Here is a 17774-nt window from a genome sequence, read left to right on the forward strand (position 1 = left end):
AAGAAATGAGTCTCACAGCTAATAAATGGCAGAATCATGATTTAATCCAAATTTGGCTGACGGGCCCTCCTCCTCCTCTTTTTCTTGCCTCCTTGACTTCTGTTGGTGTCTCTGCCGTCAGGGAGGTGGGAAGCAGGAAGCAGCCTGAGGCAGAGGAGGAGGAAGGCAAGGATGGATTACACACAGGATATCACAGGGAGTGGGCTGCCAGGTGATATCATCTTGCAAATTCAGACTGTCATTAGCCCACAGTTGTTTTTTTTCCTAGAATCCAAGCTCATTCCGTCATACTATATTTCAGAATTATTCCAAATACTGCATTGGAGGAAAAAAAGCTCTGGACCCTAAAGAATGATACCCCTTGTCCCAGGGTACTGAAATTCTGTGTACCGTATTTCCTGTTCCTAATAAATGCCAGCTTCTCCTGACCCCGGTTTGTTTGAGGCCCAGGACTTGTGGGCATGAGCTGACTTGTTGGTCTAATGAATGGCTTCTCACAGCCCAAAGGCAGGGTTGTCTCCAGGACGGTTGTGTACGGCAAAGAAAACAAACTTGCGGATGCCGTGTGGCATGAACTGTCACTCCCTAAACAGGCACTTTGAAGCATGCTTCACCAAGGGCCTCAGCTATACTTTGCCCACCTCTCACCTACTAAGGAACCAAGGGAGGCCACGGCCATGCCACTCGGCTGGGCCAGCTCTCCCAAGATCCCGGCTGCTTTTCAGTCATCCTTTCATTTGTGATTTGGTCCTGGACAGTGCTGGGGGCAATTCCAAGAGTTTACATTCCAGTGGGGGACAGTGATGGCCAAACAGATGATCATAACACAGTGACACAACGTCCTGAGTACAAGGATCAATTCTGAGTGCGATGGGAGGCCACAGGCCAGACACAAAATCCAGATTTGGAGATTGGGGTCAGGTTTTCTGAACTGAGACCCAGTGGAGAGTGGGAACCAGCCTGATGTAGAGGGCCAGGGCAGAGAAGAAAGTCCACTTTGGGCTGGTGGAATGTCCCCGGGGAAAGACCCAGAGGGAAGAGAATTGATACACTGGCTGGAGATGTCAGCCGCTGTGCTATGCCGAGAACAGTGAGGAATCACTGAAGGGTTTGCAGCAGCTGCGGCTCTGGAAAGGTCACCGTGCGAGTGCACCAGGACACCGTCTGCCGATGCGTGGGAGGCGGCGAGCCGGGGTGGGCCGCGGCCAGCGCAGAGCTGCTTCACATTGGGGGCTCAAGACGATGGGATTTTCTGTTCCATGCTGGACACCTTAAAAATCTCTGTGTAGCCTTTTGTGGGTCAGCAGTCACTCTGGGAGAGAGCCTGGGAGACAGAGCTCCGGTGTCTGTGTGTGTTCTTAGGGTGGGCTGGAGGTGCCCTTGCCAGAAGGCCCATGAACAGAGCCTTTTCCCCCGGTTCTTGGTATTTATTTTCACTGGGGGACGCCCTGTGTTATGTGGAATGGCTTCAAAGTACGGAAATCTCTTTGATGGAGAAGGCCAGATGATTTTTTTTAACTTTATTTTTTGTACATTAGGGAAGAAGCTTTGTAAGAGTACCTTGTGTTGTTCAGGTAATGAAATCAGAGTAAGCTGATTATCTTGTCTTTGAAATATGAGATCCATTTACTATTTCATAGACTCTCCCTTCTGGGCTATTCATTTGGTCTTAATTGTGGGTAAGATGAGGCAAGCAGCCTGGAGCAGGGTCAGCAAACTGTAAGGAGCCAGAGAGTCGATATTTTGGGTATTTTGAGTCATAGGGACTCTGCTGCAACTACTGCACTTTGCCATTGTTGAATCGTAGTGTGAAAGCGGAGATGATACAGATACAAATGGGTGTGGCCGTGTTCTAATAACGCTTTATTTATGGACACTGAAATTTCAATTTCATATCATTCCTACGTGTCACAAAATATTCTTTTGATTTTTTTTTTTCATGATTTTAAAAATAGAAAAATAATTCTTAGCCTGTGGGCCTTATAAAAACAGGTGGCAGCCAGATTTGGTTCTAGACATCCACTCTTGCACCATAGGGTGGGTGTCATGCTTGTTTTAAAACTTCCCTCCAGCCAACAAGCTGGGTCCCAAATCTTGCCCAAGGTGCATTACGTTTTTGCAGTTCTTGTTGCTATGCAACAGATGTTACCAGATGTGTTCACTGAGAGGCACTGGGTGAGAGAGAGCTGTCCCTACCTTTAAGGAGACTTAAGAAATGTTAACATCACGTGGGAGCTGATATACAAAGAGAGGGGGTGTTGGAATCTGGGGATTCCGTGGGCTGGCGGATGGGGGCTTGGGTCCACAAGACTGCTAGATGAGAGGAGGGGGGGAAAGCAGTGCAGGCGGAGGACATGGCAGAGGGAAGGGGTGTTCAGATGCTGGCTGTGCTGCTGCAGAGGAGCCCCGGGGTGTGGTGGCATTTCTGTATCAGAGTGGGCTTCAGAGACCCTCCTGTCATCTGGACTCCTTGCACTGGATTCAGACTTCTTTGTAGCTCTCATCCCATCATGTTATGACTTTGTTTATGTTCCGTCTCCTGCAACAGATCACAGCTTTTTATCCTCAAGCCTGGGGTGTAGTAGATCCTCAGCAAATGTCTGCTGAGCAAATTATGAGATGAGCGTGCAGCCTCGCTGCTGCCCTCTGTCCATACACAGAGAACGTACAGTGCTCAGACAGGTATGGGGACTGCTTTATGAACAGTCATAACTCAGTTTAGGATTTAGGAGTTCTGGCTCTTATGTTTCCTCATCTGTAAAATAAGAGGATTTGGTTTCAATGAGGTCAAGTTCCTGTCTAATGCTAACACATGGGTGGGAGTGCACTGCTTTTTTCCTCCTTCTTGGGCTTTCTAGATGATTACACTGAACCCAGTAAAGCTCCTAAATCTAGAGAAGACTGGTTTTCTCCCAGTGGGATGGGGGGCAAGGATCCTCATGTGTTTTTCCCACTTGTCTTCTATATAAATTACGGGAGGCTTAACCCAGTGGTGAAGGGCACTGATCTGGAGCCGGCTGACCTGGGTTTGCATCCTGGTTCCACTGTTTCCTACCTGGTGACCTGAGGCAGTGTCACTTCTCTGTACCTTGGTTTTCTCCTTGGTAAAATGAGGATAATGATAGCATCCACCTCAGAGGGTCATTAGGATGATTAAATAAGAGAATATCTCCGTGGAGCACTCAGACCAGTGTCTGGCTCCCAGTGAGTGCTCACTGCCCCCTGGCCAGCCTGCAAAGACCGAAGGTCAAGGATACGTGGGGTAGAGCATATGTGCACCTCCAGGGTGCTCTCAGGCGGCTCCAGGTCTCACAGGAACATGTTTGCTCTCCTCAGGAGTGTGCAGACGCTGCCTCCCCAGCTCTGTCCCTGGCTGAACTGAGGACCACGTGCAGTGACAGTGAGCTAGCTGCGGAGTTCGCCAATGCCATCCGTCGGTAAGCACCCTTCCCACGACCCCCACAAGCAATTTATTCCAGCAGTGATGGCTTTGTTCTAGGTTCTCTTGGCTGCTCATGTCGCCTCTTCATGGATCATGACAGGCCTGCCTGGCCAGGAGGAGGTGCTGATACGTCCCCCTTTTGCCCAGGCCGTGGAGGGCAGGCGTGGAGAAGCCCTGTTGGTGCCGGGCCTTTCGAAAGGGGAATGGCAGGAGAGAGTGTATGGGCAGTCATTTTACCTGCAAATAGAAAATGTCTGATTTTTTTGTTGTGTTGCTGCGTTGGCTAGAACCTCAGGACAGTGTTAAATGGTGACGATCAACACAGGCTGCTTTACCTCGTTTCCAACTTTAGTGGGAGTGCTTCCCTTCAGCATCTCTGGCCCTGTCCAATCAGAAGGCCTCATGTATTTATTCTGTTCTGGACATTTTTCCTCCATTGTTTCAGTGTTTCTTTCTTTCCTTCTGCAAGGAGAAGCAGAGCTGATTCATTAGATCTGCCTTCCATCTCTCAGCATTTCATACCCTCCCGATCCTTTCGCACTCTGTTCTAGAGCAACGCTGTCCAGTAGACGTGTAATGCAAACCACATACGCAATTTTTAATTTCCTAATAGCCACATTAGAAAAGTAAAAAGAAACAGCTGAAATTCACTTTAATAACAAATTTTATATAACCCAATGTATCCAAAATATTTCAACATGTAATCAGTATTTTTAAAAGGATATATTAATGAGATAGTTTATGATCTTTTTTCCCCCCCCCCAAATCTGGTATGTATTTTATACTTTTAGCACATCTCAAATTCAAACCAGCCAAGATTCCAAGTGCTCAGTGGCTCACGTGACTGTGGCTACAGTATCTACGGGACAGCACAGTTCCAGAGAGGGTCTTCAGCTCAGGTTTCTGGCTCACTAATTTATTCCTTAGCTGTATCCATTGTGGTGTTTGGCTTGTATGTTGAGTTTTTTATTTTGGTGATAAAATCTAGCATCTCTTTTAATAGTATGATATCCTCTTGCATCTCTTTGAGGATATTTCTTATACTTATTCTAAAATTTTCTTCTGTCTGCTGCATTAACTCTGTTTCCTCACATGTAAATTCTTTTTACAGTTGAGTTTTGTGACTCTTCTTGGTGTTGGCTCACAAGCTCACCCTCTGGGCTTTCTGTTCCTCCTGGCTGATAATGGCTCCCTAGGCTGTGTATCTGACCCCAGCATCTGGTCCCCTCCTGTCCTGATGGCCAGCACCTCTGGTGGAAGCACCTCTGACTCATCTCTTCCTTTTGTAGCAGCTCTCTTCTGGGTGCATTTTGAGTTGTAGTTTCCTTTTTCAAGAGAAAATCTTCCCTTCCTTTTTTATGATTTCTCATGGTTTCCGGTATACAAAGAGCACCCCTTGCTTTCTAATATTGTCAGTGATTTTTTAAAAACACATTTCCTATCATTTCTGGGGATTCAGGATAGGAGGGGAAGGCTATAAGCTGCTGTCCTCATCTAGCCGGGCTGTTTATTTTATAGTGTGGCCTCCAAGCTGATGGTAGATTGAAGGCTGCCTTGTGGGGAACTTCACTACCCTCCTGATTTACTCACTATCACTTTCTGTCTTTCCTTCCAAGTTGTAATAGCTCTGTTTTTACATTGCCAGCACCTCTGGCCATGTGGTTAAATTGTAATTGCTTTGCTTGAGGCGAGAAGAGAGAAAGCAGCACAGGAAAATGCCCTCAACAAATCCTAATGAGTTGACTGTGCCAGAAACATGGGATGCAAATCCACTGCCTGCTTCCAACTGGGAGCCATTTGGATGTTGTGTCTGTAAGCTAAGCCCCTAAATTTTGCAAATTCCCCAAACCTCAGAGGCCTTCACTGGCACAAGTAGGATGCTGGTTCTGCTGACTAAACATAAAGAGATTTCATTTGCTCTGTCAGTCACGATGGATTTCCAATAACCAGCCCTAAGTTGGTTAGCATGGATTTCTAATCAAGACCCAGATAGATGGAGCCAAGAAAGAACCCACAGGGCTACAGCAAAAAGGAAAATAACATAATTACAGTGTAAATATAGCTTAGAAACTGGAATAATCGTTTCATGAGGGTATATAATACAGACACCTGAGGGCTGAGGATTGGGGGTGTTTTTATTTTCAAAAGTCCAGAGGAAACTAACACCTTCTTTGAAGATACTAAATCACTGCTGAGCTAGAGGTTGGAGTGAATTGAGGGGATCCTCCCAGCCTTTTCAGAAATATCCCTCCCTTGAAAAACGATGGTTCCAGACACCAGGGTTGTGGGCCTGGGCATGCAGACTGAAAAGAACAGGTGTAGAGAGGGAAGGGGGAAGAGGCTAAGCAGTGGTCTTTTCTTGAGGAGAACCCCTAATGAGGTGCCTGTGACATTCCAGTCACTGGTTCCAGGCTACTGCCCTGTTCCAGCCTGGTCTCCCCGCCACCTAGCTGGGCTTCAGCCTCAGTGAGGCCCATGCACCCAAACCTGCTCTCAATGTGTCTCCTCCCAGCCCTCTTCTGTTTGGAACAAAACCAGGACTCCCTGCAACCACACATTTACTACGTGACTCCCATCTGGTCTGCTTCTATTCCCTCCACTTCCACGAATATTGATTGCAGTTTCTTGGCTCCAGTATTGCCATAAAACCCCATCTGCATGACCAGGTTTCCTGTCTTGCATATGAGGAGTTTTCTTATCAGGAGACCTTGTTTTTGCTGTTGTCTGCACAGGCTGTGTGCTACAAAACCCTTCTCCTTCTCAGATCCCTGTCTTTCTCTTGGTCCTCGTAAAATTTAACGCCATGACCTTTCCACCAAAGAAGCAAACTATAAAAATGCCTTCAGGAGAGGGAATTTTCAGAAATGATTCTTCTTGGTACTTATATGGTGTTTGCGCAGCCTGCCTTCAGGAGCTGAGCACAGCTGAGAGGAGCAGACTGTTTCATGTCCATCATGTTCCTGGAGGCAGCGAGGAGCAGGTGTTGTTCTCCATATGATGGGGGAGGGGGAGACTGGCACAGCAGTGCTGAGTGGTTTCCCAAGGTCACACAGCGAGGCAGTGGGAAAATCATGTGCCTCCACCTTCTCTGCCGGACCCCCGTGTGCTGGCAGAGGTTTGCTCGTGTGGGCTCATCTAAAGGCTATACCCACCATAGTGTGCATGGTCTAGGCAAATGGGAACCTCTGCACTCCTGGTACATGGCTGCACGTCTGTCCACCAAAGGCTGAGGGCAGATGAAGTGCTGGGGCTGGGGGGCAAACTTCCCCAGTCACATAGACCCCAAGTTGTATTGGTTAAAAGGTAAGGATGCTGTGCTCCTCAGTGCTGGGGGACCGGGAGTAGGCAGGAAAGGGGCTTGGGACAGGTGAGAAGCAGCATGTAGTGCCCGCCTCAGATGATTCTGCATCCACCAGGGCAGGACCCCGCTCAGTGGGAGATCAGGACCTGGCTCCAGCTCCGACACAGCCACCTGCAGAGGTTGGCACCCTGCTCCTGCAGGAGGCTGTGGTCATTTAGTCACAGACCCACCAGGGGCTCTGCGGAGCCCTTCAGGGCACTGGGATCGGCCACCTGTGTCTGCATATGTGCCAGATCATTCTGTAAAATGCCAAGTAAAGGCAGTCAACAAATTGCAGTGGCCACTCTGTCTAGGGACAAGATGTGCCCAACTCATCAAGCAGAGGAGGAACACGTGAATTTCCTTTTCTCTCTTGGATTAGTACAAGCAGCCGCCACTGCTGGAGAGGGCTGTGATTCAGATCCCTGTAAGGAAACATCCTTACACGGGGCAGCTGAGCCCCATCTGATTAACGTGGTCACAAGTGGCCAGACCTGGAAGACCTGGATGTACCCATATTGGGAGTGGAGCTGACCCACGCAAGAAGGCACACAAAGCCGCGTCTCAGAGTTCAGAGAGGAGTGAGAATCCCCCTAACCACCCCTGGCTCGTGGGCCTCCACCGCTGTGCAAGATACTCACGATGGGAGGAACTCCAGATGACAGACCTTGACACATCTACCAGCAGGGGTGACACAAAAGCCAAGAAGAGACAATGTTTCAAAGCAAGGAGGCCACCCACCTCACATTGGAGTGGGTTAAGAAGGGGACAGGCAAGAATTGAAGACAGCGGGTTGGAGCAGTGTTGCTGTGAAGGGAGCAGAACCATCGAGGAGCTCTTTCTAAGAAAGGAGACAGGAGAGCATGTCTGAGTGCTCCTGAGAATGACCCAATAAAAGGAAGGAGTCTCTCAGGGCCACGAAGTAACTTGATCTGATGCAAATCTGATGGCTACCCCCATGTGAGTGTTCTCTTGCTCTGTAACAAATCACCACAAGGTCAGTGGCTTAAAGCCATGTCCGTTTGTTAGCTCACACTTTGCATGGGTCAGAAATCTGAGCACAGCGTGACTGGCTTCTCTGCTTGGGCTCTACAGGGCTGCAGTCCGGGTGTTCTCCAGGGCCGTGTTCTCATCTGGAGGCTCTCAGGAAGAGTCTGCTTGCAAACCCATTCTGCCTTTTGGCAGACGTCAGTCCTTGTGGTTGTAGGGCTGACATCCCGTTTTCTTGCTGGCCATTGGCCAGCAGTAACTTTCAGCTCCTCGAGGCCTCTCGAATTCCTTCTGCACAGCCCCCTCCATCCTCAAAGCCAGCAATGAGAACATCCCTCTCATCAAATCTGTTTCCTGCTTCAAATCTCTTTCCAGGAAGAGCCCAGTCCATTTTAAGGGCTCACCTAACTAGGTCAGGTCTACCCAGAATAATCTCCTTATCTTCAGGTCAGCTGTTTGGGGCCTTAATTACATCTGCAAAATTCCCTCAAAGCAGCACCTAAATTAGTGTTTGATTGAATAACCGGGAGAAGGTATGTGTATACTAAGGGACCAAAGTCTCGGGGGCCGTTTTAGAATTCTGCCCACCACACCCTGTTGCTTACAACCATCCCGTGACTCCCAGCTGTCTGTGTCCAGACTCCTTAGCAAGCGTGTGATCTGACCCCTGCCAGCTTCTCCACCCTCGCCTCTAGCACATGCCCCCGCCCACCCTGAGCCACACCAGACGCCTGGTCTCCTTTGTGTCTCTGGGACTTCATTCCTGCTGCAGCTTCTGCCCTCACACCACCTAACCCCACGCCCCAAGCCCTCACATCAGTGTGCCTCCACCCTGTCTGTAAAATGTTTGGTGCTGTTGTTCCTGCGTGGCTTCCATCATAGAGCACGTCACTGCTCTGTTTCCTGTGTGCCTGATTCCACCCCGTGCACCCTCCGCCCCCGCTTCAGGAGAGTCCCTTTGGGGCAGGGATCATGGCTTACTCACCCAGATTTATGTCCTCAACTCTGATGACTGTTCTTTCTAAACGGTTCCTAAATTATCTCAGCCTCGTTTCTCTCTGCCCACTGGACATCTCCATCCTGAATTCATGCTACAGCCTCAAAACACAGCATGTCCAAAACAGAAATTCTAACCTGTTCCCTCCTGCCCTTTGAAATTGGCCTCTTCTTCAGAAATCCTGTATTAAAAATTATATCCCTCTACTGATCCAGGATTACAACTTTGAAGTCTCCTCTCTCTACCTCTTGTCAGCAGTTCATGTTGTTTTTTTCCCTTAAAATCCCATCCATTCCTTGCCATTTGCATTGCCGTCTCCCGAGTTTAGCCCTTGACGACTCAGAACTCCTGGAGTAGCATCCTGATGGGTCTCCTGCCGCCAAAAATACCCTAAAGCACACTTCTTATTGGGTTGCTCTGCAGAAACACTTTCAGTGGCTTGGCATTCAAGATTGTGTGCAGGTCCCTAACTTAACCTTCTAGCCCATATTTTAAAGGTTTCCCCCATGCATAATCTGTAGTCCAGCTGCATCTGGATAATTCATCTTCCCGAGAACATGCCTTCACTTTATCCCCCTGTCTCTTTCAACCTGGAACCCCTCCTCCTCACCCCCTCCAGTAGCACACTCACTTCCTGCAGCTTGCCTCAGTCACCTCTGCCATCTGCCTTCCTGCTCCTCCCTGTGCCCCTGATGGTACTGCCCACTCAGCACCCATCAGTGCACACAGAGCACTTAGTTGTTAGAGTGCCTTGCAGCAACCTCCTCAGGGTTCAAATCCATATCCAGGTGCCAAGAATATCTGCCCAGCACTAGAAATCTTCCAGACTTGTAGGAAGCATTTGGCCACGAGAGGAAAAAAGATGGCACCCATTGACCCCTATTTTAGCAGCTATGGATTAATACTGTTTTTGAGCCTTATAAACAGTGGGATGAAATGAAGAGGGAAGCAGTGGGAATCCTTTTAAAGAGGGAGACCCCACTGAGCAAAGAAGCAGCAGATCTACACCGTTTTATTAGTAGGACCGTTATTTTAAGGTGCTGTTTTATTAAGCTTGCACTTGCTGATTCTTCATATTTGGCTGATTTATAACAGCAATAGGGCAGTGGAAGTTGTGCTTGGAAGCCCATACATGCACATGGGTCTGCAGGACATTAATGGAATACAAAGTGTGCCTATGAGTTTATTATCATGTAAATAAATTGCTAAGCTCCAGCTCCGGGGCCTCTAAGGGCACAGATAAAGACTGATGCTCGCCCAGGGGTAGAGGTGGGTGTTTCTTGGGTAACTGAGGTTTCTTTTAATTTTTGTCATTCCTGCCATGTTCCAAAAGCTCAGAGAAAAGGCCTTACCGGGGATCTCATAAAGGCAGAGGGCCGGAGAGCATCAGAGCATAGGCAAAAGCAGTGGGGTGCCTGTGAACACTACAGAGGCGTTTCTCAGACAAGAAACATGTTCATAGGAAAGTCTGGGCCAAGAAAGATAACACTGTTACCATCATCTTGCTGCTACTCCTCGCAAAATACAGCCACACTTCAACACAGCTCCTGCAGAACCTCCTGACCCGGGGACAGCTCACCTCTGGTTCCGCAGGCCTGTGCTCTGCACCAGAGGTCTTCACCTCCTGCCCCACGGTCGGTAGGCCCTCTGTGGGTCACTGCATACTCCAGCGAAAGGCTGAAGAGCGCAGGCTGCAGACAGACTCCTGGTGTAGATCCCAGCTCTGCAGGCGGACTGGCAAGTCTCTTAACTGTGCCCCAAGTTCCTCATCTAGAAAATGAGGATAATAACAGTACTGACCTCCAAGGGCTGTTGTGGGAATTAAATAACTTCATCCTGGTAAAGGACTTAGAGATCACTGTTCCCAGTGTGCAGAATTTTCTAAAAGATACGTAGTTACAGACTGTAATGATTACCATGGGGGGAAATGGGGTGATGTGATATAGTCACTGTGGAGATGTTTTTTCAAAAAATTAAATATAGATTGCAGTGAATAATATGGAGGAAATGACAAGGTGCTGTAATGTCATAACACTGGGACATTTGTTTAGATGAGTGGTCAGGGTGGGCTTCTCTGAGGAGGTGACATTTAAGCTGAGATGAAAAGGAGGAAAAGGAGCCAAGTAGGGGAAGTCCATCCCAAGCAGAGAGCACTGGCTGCACAGGGTTCTGCCGTGGGAAGGAGCTTGGCGTGCAGTAAGAACTGACAGGATTCCTGCACGCAAGGGGGAGGGTGACTCCAAAGACTGGACAGGCAGAGGTCAGGTCAAGCAGGGCCTAATGGGTCAGAGTCAGACCACAGGCTTTATTCCAAGTGCAGGTAGAAGGCACCAAAGGGCAATAGTATGATCTGATTTGTCATATTAAAAATTACCCTGGCTGCTCTGTGAAAACCAGATTGGAGGGATGCAGAGGTGAAGGAGAGGCTCTTATGGTTATCCAGGTGAGAAGTGATGGCCACCTGGACCTGGGCACTGGCGACAGAAATGACAAGAAGGTTTGGTAGATGGGGTTTGCTATGGAATGGATGTGGAGGACGAGGGGAAGGGAGGAGTCACAGCTGACTCAAGACTGGTGTCAGCAACCGGGCGCATGGTGTTGCTAGCTGCCTATGAGGGAGGAAGAGTGGATTCGGGAGACCTTCGCCACAGTTCTGCTTTGGATGTGTTCGATGGAAAATGCCTGTTAAAAAGAGATGTCAAATAGATAAGTCCAGAGATCCAAGGAAAGGCCTGGAGACAAAGATTTGGAAGTTTATAGTATGTAAGTAGTTTTTAGGAAAATAAACGGGAATGGAGAGAATCAAGTGAAGAAAGGGTAGGATATAAAATATGGTCCAGGCACAAGTCCTAAATACTCCCAGTATTTAGAGGTGGAGTAGAGAGCAAGGAGTCAACCCAGAAGACGGAGGCGACAGCTGGTGAACCAGGATGAAATCCAGGCACTCAGGAGTAAAGACATGCTCAGGGAAGAGGAGGAGGTACTGACAGGTAAGTAAGATCAGGACAGAGAGCGACCTGGGGATGTGGCAACACCGAGATCGTCAGTGACCTGGGCAGTTTCAGTGGAGGCAGAAGCGCGGTTGGGGTTAAGGAATAATGGAAGGTGAGGAAGAGAGGCACCACATATGCAGACAATCCTCTCAATGACTAATTCCCTATAATGAGCAATTACTAAGAAATTCCAGGCCTGTGGCTGCCTGGCTGAGCCTCCCTGCGGTTTGGTCTGATTACAGCTCCTCTGAAAGGTTTCCTGGCTGGCTGCAAAGCCACTCACTACCTCATCAAGACCCAGGACCGGGCTCTCGCCCTGTCGACTGCCCGGCCCCTCATTCGGACTTGGTGATTAACGTACTGCGGCTAGCCTTTTGATGTTAGGGAGCATGCAACGTCCTCCTTGATTGCTCAGCGGGCCCTGCTCCCAGGCTGCCCCGGCACGCTGACGCGCACTCCTGCGGAGGCCAGCGTAGCGGTCTCTGGCCCAGCTCACTGCCAAGCACCCTGGCTCTGCTCGTCACCTGCAGACTCATCAGGAGGCTGCCTCTCAAATCCCATGGATATGCCACTGCTTAAAATTGTTTCACTTGGGAAAAAAACACCTCCCTGACTGTGTGGTTGGAGTAGGAGTCATAGGACCTTTCGTGACCAGAAATAACGCTCGTTTTTAGTCAAGTAGGAGGGCTGTAACTGAATCTGCGCGTGTGCAGAGTGACCTGGGTTTTCACAGTAATAGTATAATCCCGCATGTCTTTTTATTTGATGGTCTCGGGATATATTCTTGAGTCCCTGTGCTACTGGGAGTCAAAAAAAAACAAAGGAGGAAGGGGTTATGCAGTTCCGGGCGTTCCAGAAATCATCATGTGCACGTGTTACTATCGAGGGGCAAATGGAACATGTAGTGTTTAATTTTTACTTTCACATCTGTGTGGAGCCTATGAAAGTGCTCATTTTAGCCTTACTTTCTTATCTGGATGAAATAAATTCTTCCTTAGCTGAAGGCCAAGCAAATTTGAATTAGAAACTGGAAGGAACAGGATATGAAGAGTTGAGGTTCCAAGTGACGTAAATTAGCAGGTTTACAGTTTTTGTCCTTCGAGAATCTGAGGAAAACCATAGACTTCAGGCAAGTATGGCCCTGCGTGTAACACTGCAGAGAGATTCAGGGAGTTCTGAGACCACAGGAAGTGTGTCTGCAGACCCCGGTGAAGAACACTTCTGCCTCGCCAGAGTTTTCCAAGTTTGCCTGATAAGGATCACCTGGGGCACTTCTTAAACTACAGTTCCAAGGCCTCGACCCAAACCTCCTGAATCGGAACCCAGGGACACCACCAGGTACTGTTACTGTGAACACGTGCTCCAGAGCAGCACTGCCCGCTGGGACTAGAACCCGGGTCACAAATGCAAGCCACATGTGTCATTTAAAATTTCCTAGTGGCCACATGTGAAACTGTAAAAGCACAGGTGAATTAATAACATTTAGCACAGTATATCCAAAATATTATCATTTCAACATGTAATCAATATTTTTTAAAGTATTGAGATATTTTACATTCTTTTTATCATAGTAAGTCTTCAAATTCCAGTGGGTATTTTACACTGAGAGCACATCTCAGTAGGGACCAGCCACATTCCAGTTGCTCACATGGCGGCCCATGGCCACACTGGAGGCAGCCGTGTAGAGCCGTTACTTCCCAGTGGGCTAGCGTCTGTTTCAGTCCAGATCAGCGACACTAGAGGCGTGACTCTTACTACAGGCGTCTGCCTCACGCAAATGAAAAGAGGTAAAGTAACCCACATTTTCGGTTTAGGTTTGAGGTTTGGCCTTGTCTTCATCTTTAAATGAATCAGCATCCTAGTTCTGTCCTGGAGTTTGTAGAAGCACTTCACTCCTGTCTCCCTTCCTGAGGCCTGGGGAGTTTCTGAGGGCAGTTCTCTGCTCCCAGCAGTGGCTCACCCCCTGTAACCGTCCCCACCCCACCATCCCACCCCGGGTTGGTCAGGGTCTTTGAGAGCCTCTCCAGTCTTCAGTCCTCCACTGGAGCCTGCAACATGCAGAAAGTTCCCAATGGTCCCCCAGGGGCAGGAAGCCCTTGTTTTGTGGTAAGGCTGGCATTTCCATGCTCTCCCCTTCTGCTGATGGGGCAGGGCTGTGGATGTAACCTGGGGTGGGGAATGATATTGCTCTGGGCAGCTTTTGTTCTGAATTTATTGAGTTCATGGTGACATTTTAAATTCTCTTCACAATTTTTTTTCCCTTTGCCCTATTAATCCAATTAGAGTGAAGGATAAAAGTCGAAATTCTTTAACAAAACGTAGTACAAATAACCCTTCCCTATTCTTTATAGCCAGAGGGAAGGGGGAAAAAATCTTTCATGCTCTCCTAACTTTCCCTCAGCTGATAGAGAGCTGCCTGAAAGGTTGAGAGTGTTACCGCACAAAATTAGGGTTCATTTGCCCGATGCACATAAACAAGCCAATTAATTACAGCATCAGCTTTTGGGAAAAGAGATCAGCTTTATTCTGCAAGATCCATCTGCAGAGAGGACAGGGGTGGGGCGTGTGCCCTCGGATCTCTCTTGCCAATGGAGGATCTGGGGTGAAATTTAAGAAGTTAGGGAGAACAGCCTGGCACGTGGAAACGCTGGTGGGACAGGTTTTCATTGGTGGGCTTCAAGCATTGATGGTAAAGTTCTAAACATGGATGACAGGGTTCTAAACATTTTTGATGAGGATGGGAAGGAATTTTAACATCGGATCTTCCTGAAGGACAGACCCCTTGCTTCTGATAAAAGTCTGACTTTCAGGTTCCAATTGTGTCCCGGTCCTTGGATTCTGTGGGAAGGAGGATCTTTGGTCCCGAGGTCATTGCAGGTTAAGATTTCTTCTTTTGGGCCTGCTCTAGCTACATGACTTTGCAGATTTTTGGAAAGGCAATTCTTAATCGTTCTGTTGATAATGGGGTCAGTTGAACTGGTTACAAGAGGATGGGTTGGGGAGGGAGTGAGGAAAGGAGCCGCCCTCCCAGGACAGCATTCCCGCTTCTGGTGGGAAATGGTGCCGCTCAGGATTCCAGTAGGGAATGCAGCCAGATCCAAGGAGATCTCCTGGTGGCTTCTAGGGCCCGGGACAAAGCCACATTCCTCAGCAAAGTGGGAGACACTTGCTGGAAGGCTCTGCAGCAAGCCCTGGCTCCTGCTTCCTCAGGGCAGGTGGAAGGATTTGCTGAAGAAAGATGAATCATCAGGACCTCAGGGCTGGTTGTTAGGCTTCGATTAGAAAAATCTTTCTCCCTCCATCCTCACTCACAAAAGCAGGCCTGGATTTGTGTGTTGCAATTCTTTTCTTCATTAAGTTTGGAAAGCATGACTTTGCACTTAAGAGTAGCTGGAGGCAGAAATGTGAAAGATCTGAAAAGCCAGAAGGGCTGAACCATCTGAACACCTGAGTGCTCCACCCCAGGTCACCCTCCTCCCACGCCCTTCCTACAGGAAGCATAGCCATTGAGACTCATCTCACATACTTTACAAAAAGCATACACAATTACAAAAATTTCAAGCAATGCAAAAGTGAGTAAAGTAGAAAATGAAGGCTTCTGTCATCCCCCTTTCGAGAGTTAACCATTGTTGAGTGATGTTTAGCCTTCTGGTCTAAAGTATATCAGCTATTCACACTCAGATTTTTAGTTGTTTTTGCAAAAAGTGGCATCCAATAGAACTCACCCTTTTCACTTGACAGTATATCAGACCCCCTTCTGTGCCAGTGCAAGTCCATCTGCGTTGTTTAAACCATTGCAGAGCATTTCAGTAGAACCATTGACCTTCATTAATTTCACCAGTCCCATTGTTTCCCATTCTTAGCTGCTGTAACCAGTGCTGAAGTGAATCCCACTGTAATCTCATATATCTTTAGGAGCCTTCACCCCTACTGTTTCTGTAAGAAAAATCAAGTCACTTTGTCAAGGGATGTGTTCATTTTTTATTTTGCTAGATACTGCCAATTGCTTTCCAAACCCTTGTGCTCATTTACATTCCACACACCTTCATGAGTCATTTTTAGAGGAATTTCTTCCATAAAACTTGTTTCTTGGTATGCTCCAAGGAATCAACCTCCTTCGGTGAGTTGTTCTGAAGCTGTTTTAACAACTATTGTCACTGAGAAGCTGTCATGCAGGCATGGTGCTTGGCACTGGGGATCGATATGTTGGGGAACCAAACCAAATAAGGTCCTTGCCACCCTAGAGCCAGCGTGCCAGCAGGGGAGCCTCCTGAGAGCAGGACATTCAACAGATCCTGGCTGACTGTGCTGAGTGGGACGCTGTGCCTGTCACAGGGGTACCCTGGGAGAGAGGAGGATGGTCATTAGTTTTTCTGCCTGGGTCTTGTGCTCTGTTGGGAATTAGAGGGAGGCAGTAAGCTGAGTGCACACTAGAAACCTCCCATAACTGACTCCTAAGTCAATTAGCCTGGATTACTGTGATAGTGAAGAGCCCATGGAATTTGAAGCCATGGAGTAGGGGAGTCAAATGAAAGTGCGAATATAACTTGAATAGTTTCAAGGGGAACAAGGACCTTTAAAATGAGAAGAATATCAATTTCTCTCCCTCTACCACCACCACCTCCTTTTCATTTTTTTTCAAGGTAGGATCACATTGATTTCCACTGAGTAGGGACTTGTCCAAGGTAGGCCACCCAGACCCGAGGTTTCTGCTCTTGAATCCTGAGTGGTTCAGGAGATGCTTAGCATACTTGGAAAAGGTGTGGAGACCAGGATGGGGTGAGTGTGGCGAGGCGGCACTCATTGCTGAGCATGTGGTATGCTCACAGCAGAAAGGAACTTCTAGACAAGCTTAGTTTCCCCATCTGGAAGATGAGAAACAACTTCCTGTCTGTTCCTTTGTGACCCATACTTAGATCTCTAAAGGGCCCTTACCAGTAAAGGAAGCAGCCACAAAGGGCTTTCAAGAATGCAGTGGGGAGGTGCTCTGGCTCTGCTGCGGGGGATCTCTTGTGCCCTCTCACACCTTCCTTTTCATACTCCTGCCTTTTGACCTGACAGGGTAAATCTTCCTTCTTCACTGCCACCCTTCCAGGGTAGTAGCCACCTCCACCATCACCTCAAGTTACTCATGGCATGCTTTGTCTCTCCTTGATACAGAGAAAAGAAGTTAAAGGCCAGAGTTCAAGAGTTGGTGAGTGCCTTGGAAAGACTCACCAAGAGCAGTGAAATCCGACACCAACAATCAGCCGAGTTTGTTAATGATCTAAAGCGAGCGAACAGGTAAGATCTCTCTTCCTGGATTCCCAATGGTACTTGGACTCCTACATCAGGGAGGACATTTCCCTAATTGCCAGGAACCAACTCCAGAGAATGGTGAGTCCTCACCTGCCCCGGTGGAGAGCTTGGTCTTCCCTAGGGCGGCATTTCCCAAAGTGTTCCATAGAAACCTGAGAAATGCTTGATGAAGACGAGTCTTTGAGCCAGATGTGTTTGGGAAATGCAGCATACTGTGGTCCCCCTTTAACACTTCATATAATAAAGGTTCTGAGAAGTCATACAAAAAAGCGATTTTTTTTTAATGTTTGTGTTTAAGCCAATATTTTCCAAACAAAATTGACTACAGAACCTTTTATTTGAGCAACATTTAATATTTGATGGAACACCTTAGGGAGCACTGCTCTAAGACAGCAGTCCCAAACATTTTGAGCTCAGAACCCCTTTACACTCTTAAAAAATTGAGGACCTCAAAGAGTTCTGTTCTTATACATTATTTATCTATTGTTAAATCTCATTTTAGAAACTAAAACTGAGATAAGTTTTTTAAAGTTTTTAATTCGTTTATAAGAAACAATAAATTCACTACATGTAGTACAAATGGCATTTATTTAAAAAATTAGTTTTCAAAAAAATTAGAAGAGTGGCACTATTTTTACAATTTTGCAAATCTCCTTAATGTCTGGTTTAATAGGAAACAGCTAGATTCTCACATTGCTTCTATAGGCAATATAT

At 47.7% G+C, this 17774-nt stretch overlaps 1 protein-coding gene across 7 annotated transcripts in view; it reads left to right on the forward strand.

The window, feature by feature from the left end:
• MCC (MCC regulator of WNT signaling pathway) overlaps nucleotides 1–17774 on the forward strand; it is a 405770-nt gene that overhangs the window by 381667 nt on the left and 6329 nt on the right. For all 7 annotated transcript variants that reach the window (XM_070517578.1, XM_044780105.2, XM_014842841.3 and 4 more), the window contains 2 exons: nucleotides 3337–3437; nucleotides 16923–17045. In XM_070517578.1, the coding sequence (XP_070373679.1) occupies nucleotides 3337–3437; nucleotides 16923–17045 (224 nt within the window). The remainder of the gene's footprint in view (nucleotides 1–3336; nucleotides 3438–16922; nucleotides 17046–17774) is intronic.

This window comes from Equus asinus, chromosome 9 (genome assembly GCF_041296235.1).
Source record: "Equus asinus isolate D_3611 breed Donkey chromosome 9, EquAss-T2T_v2, whole genome shotgun sequence".
Lineage (NCBI taxonomy): Eukaryota > Metazoa > Chordata > Mammalia > Perissodactyla > Equidae > Equus > Equus asinus.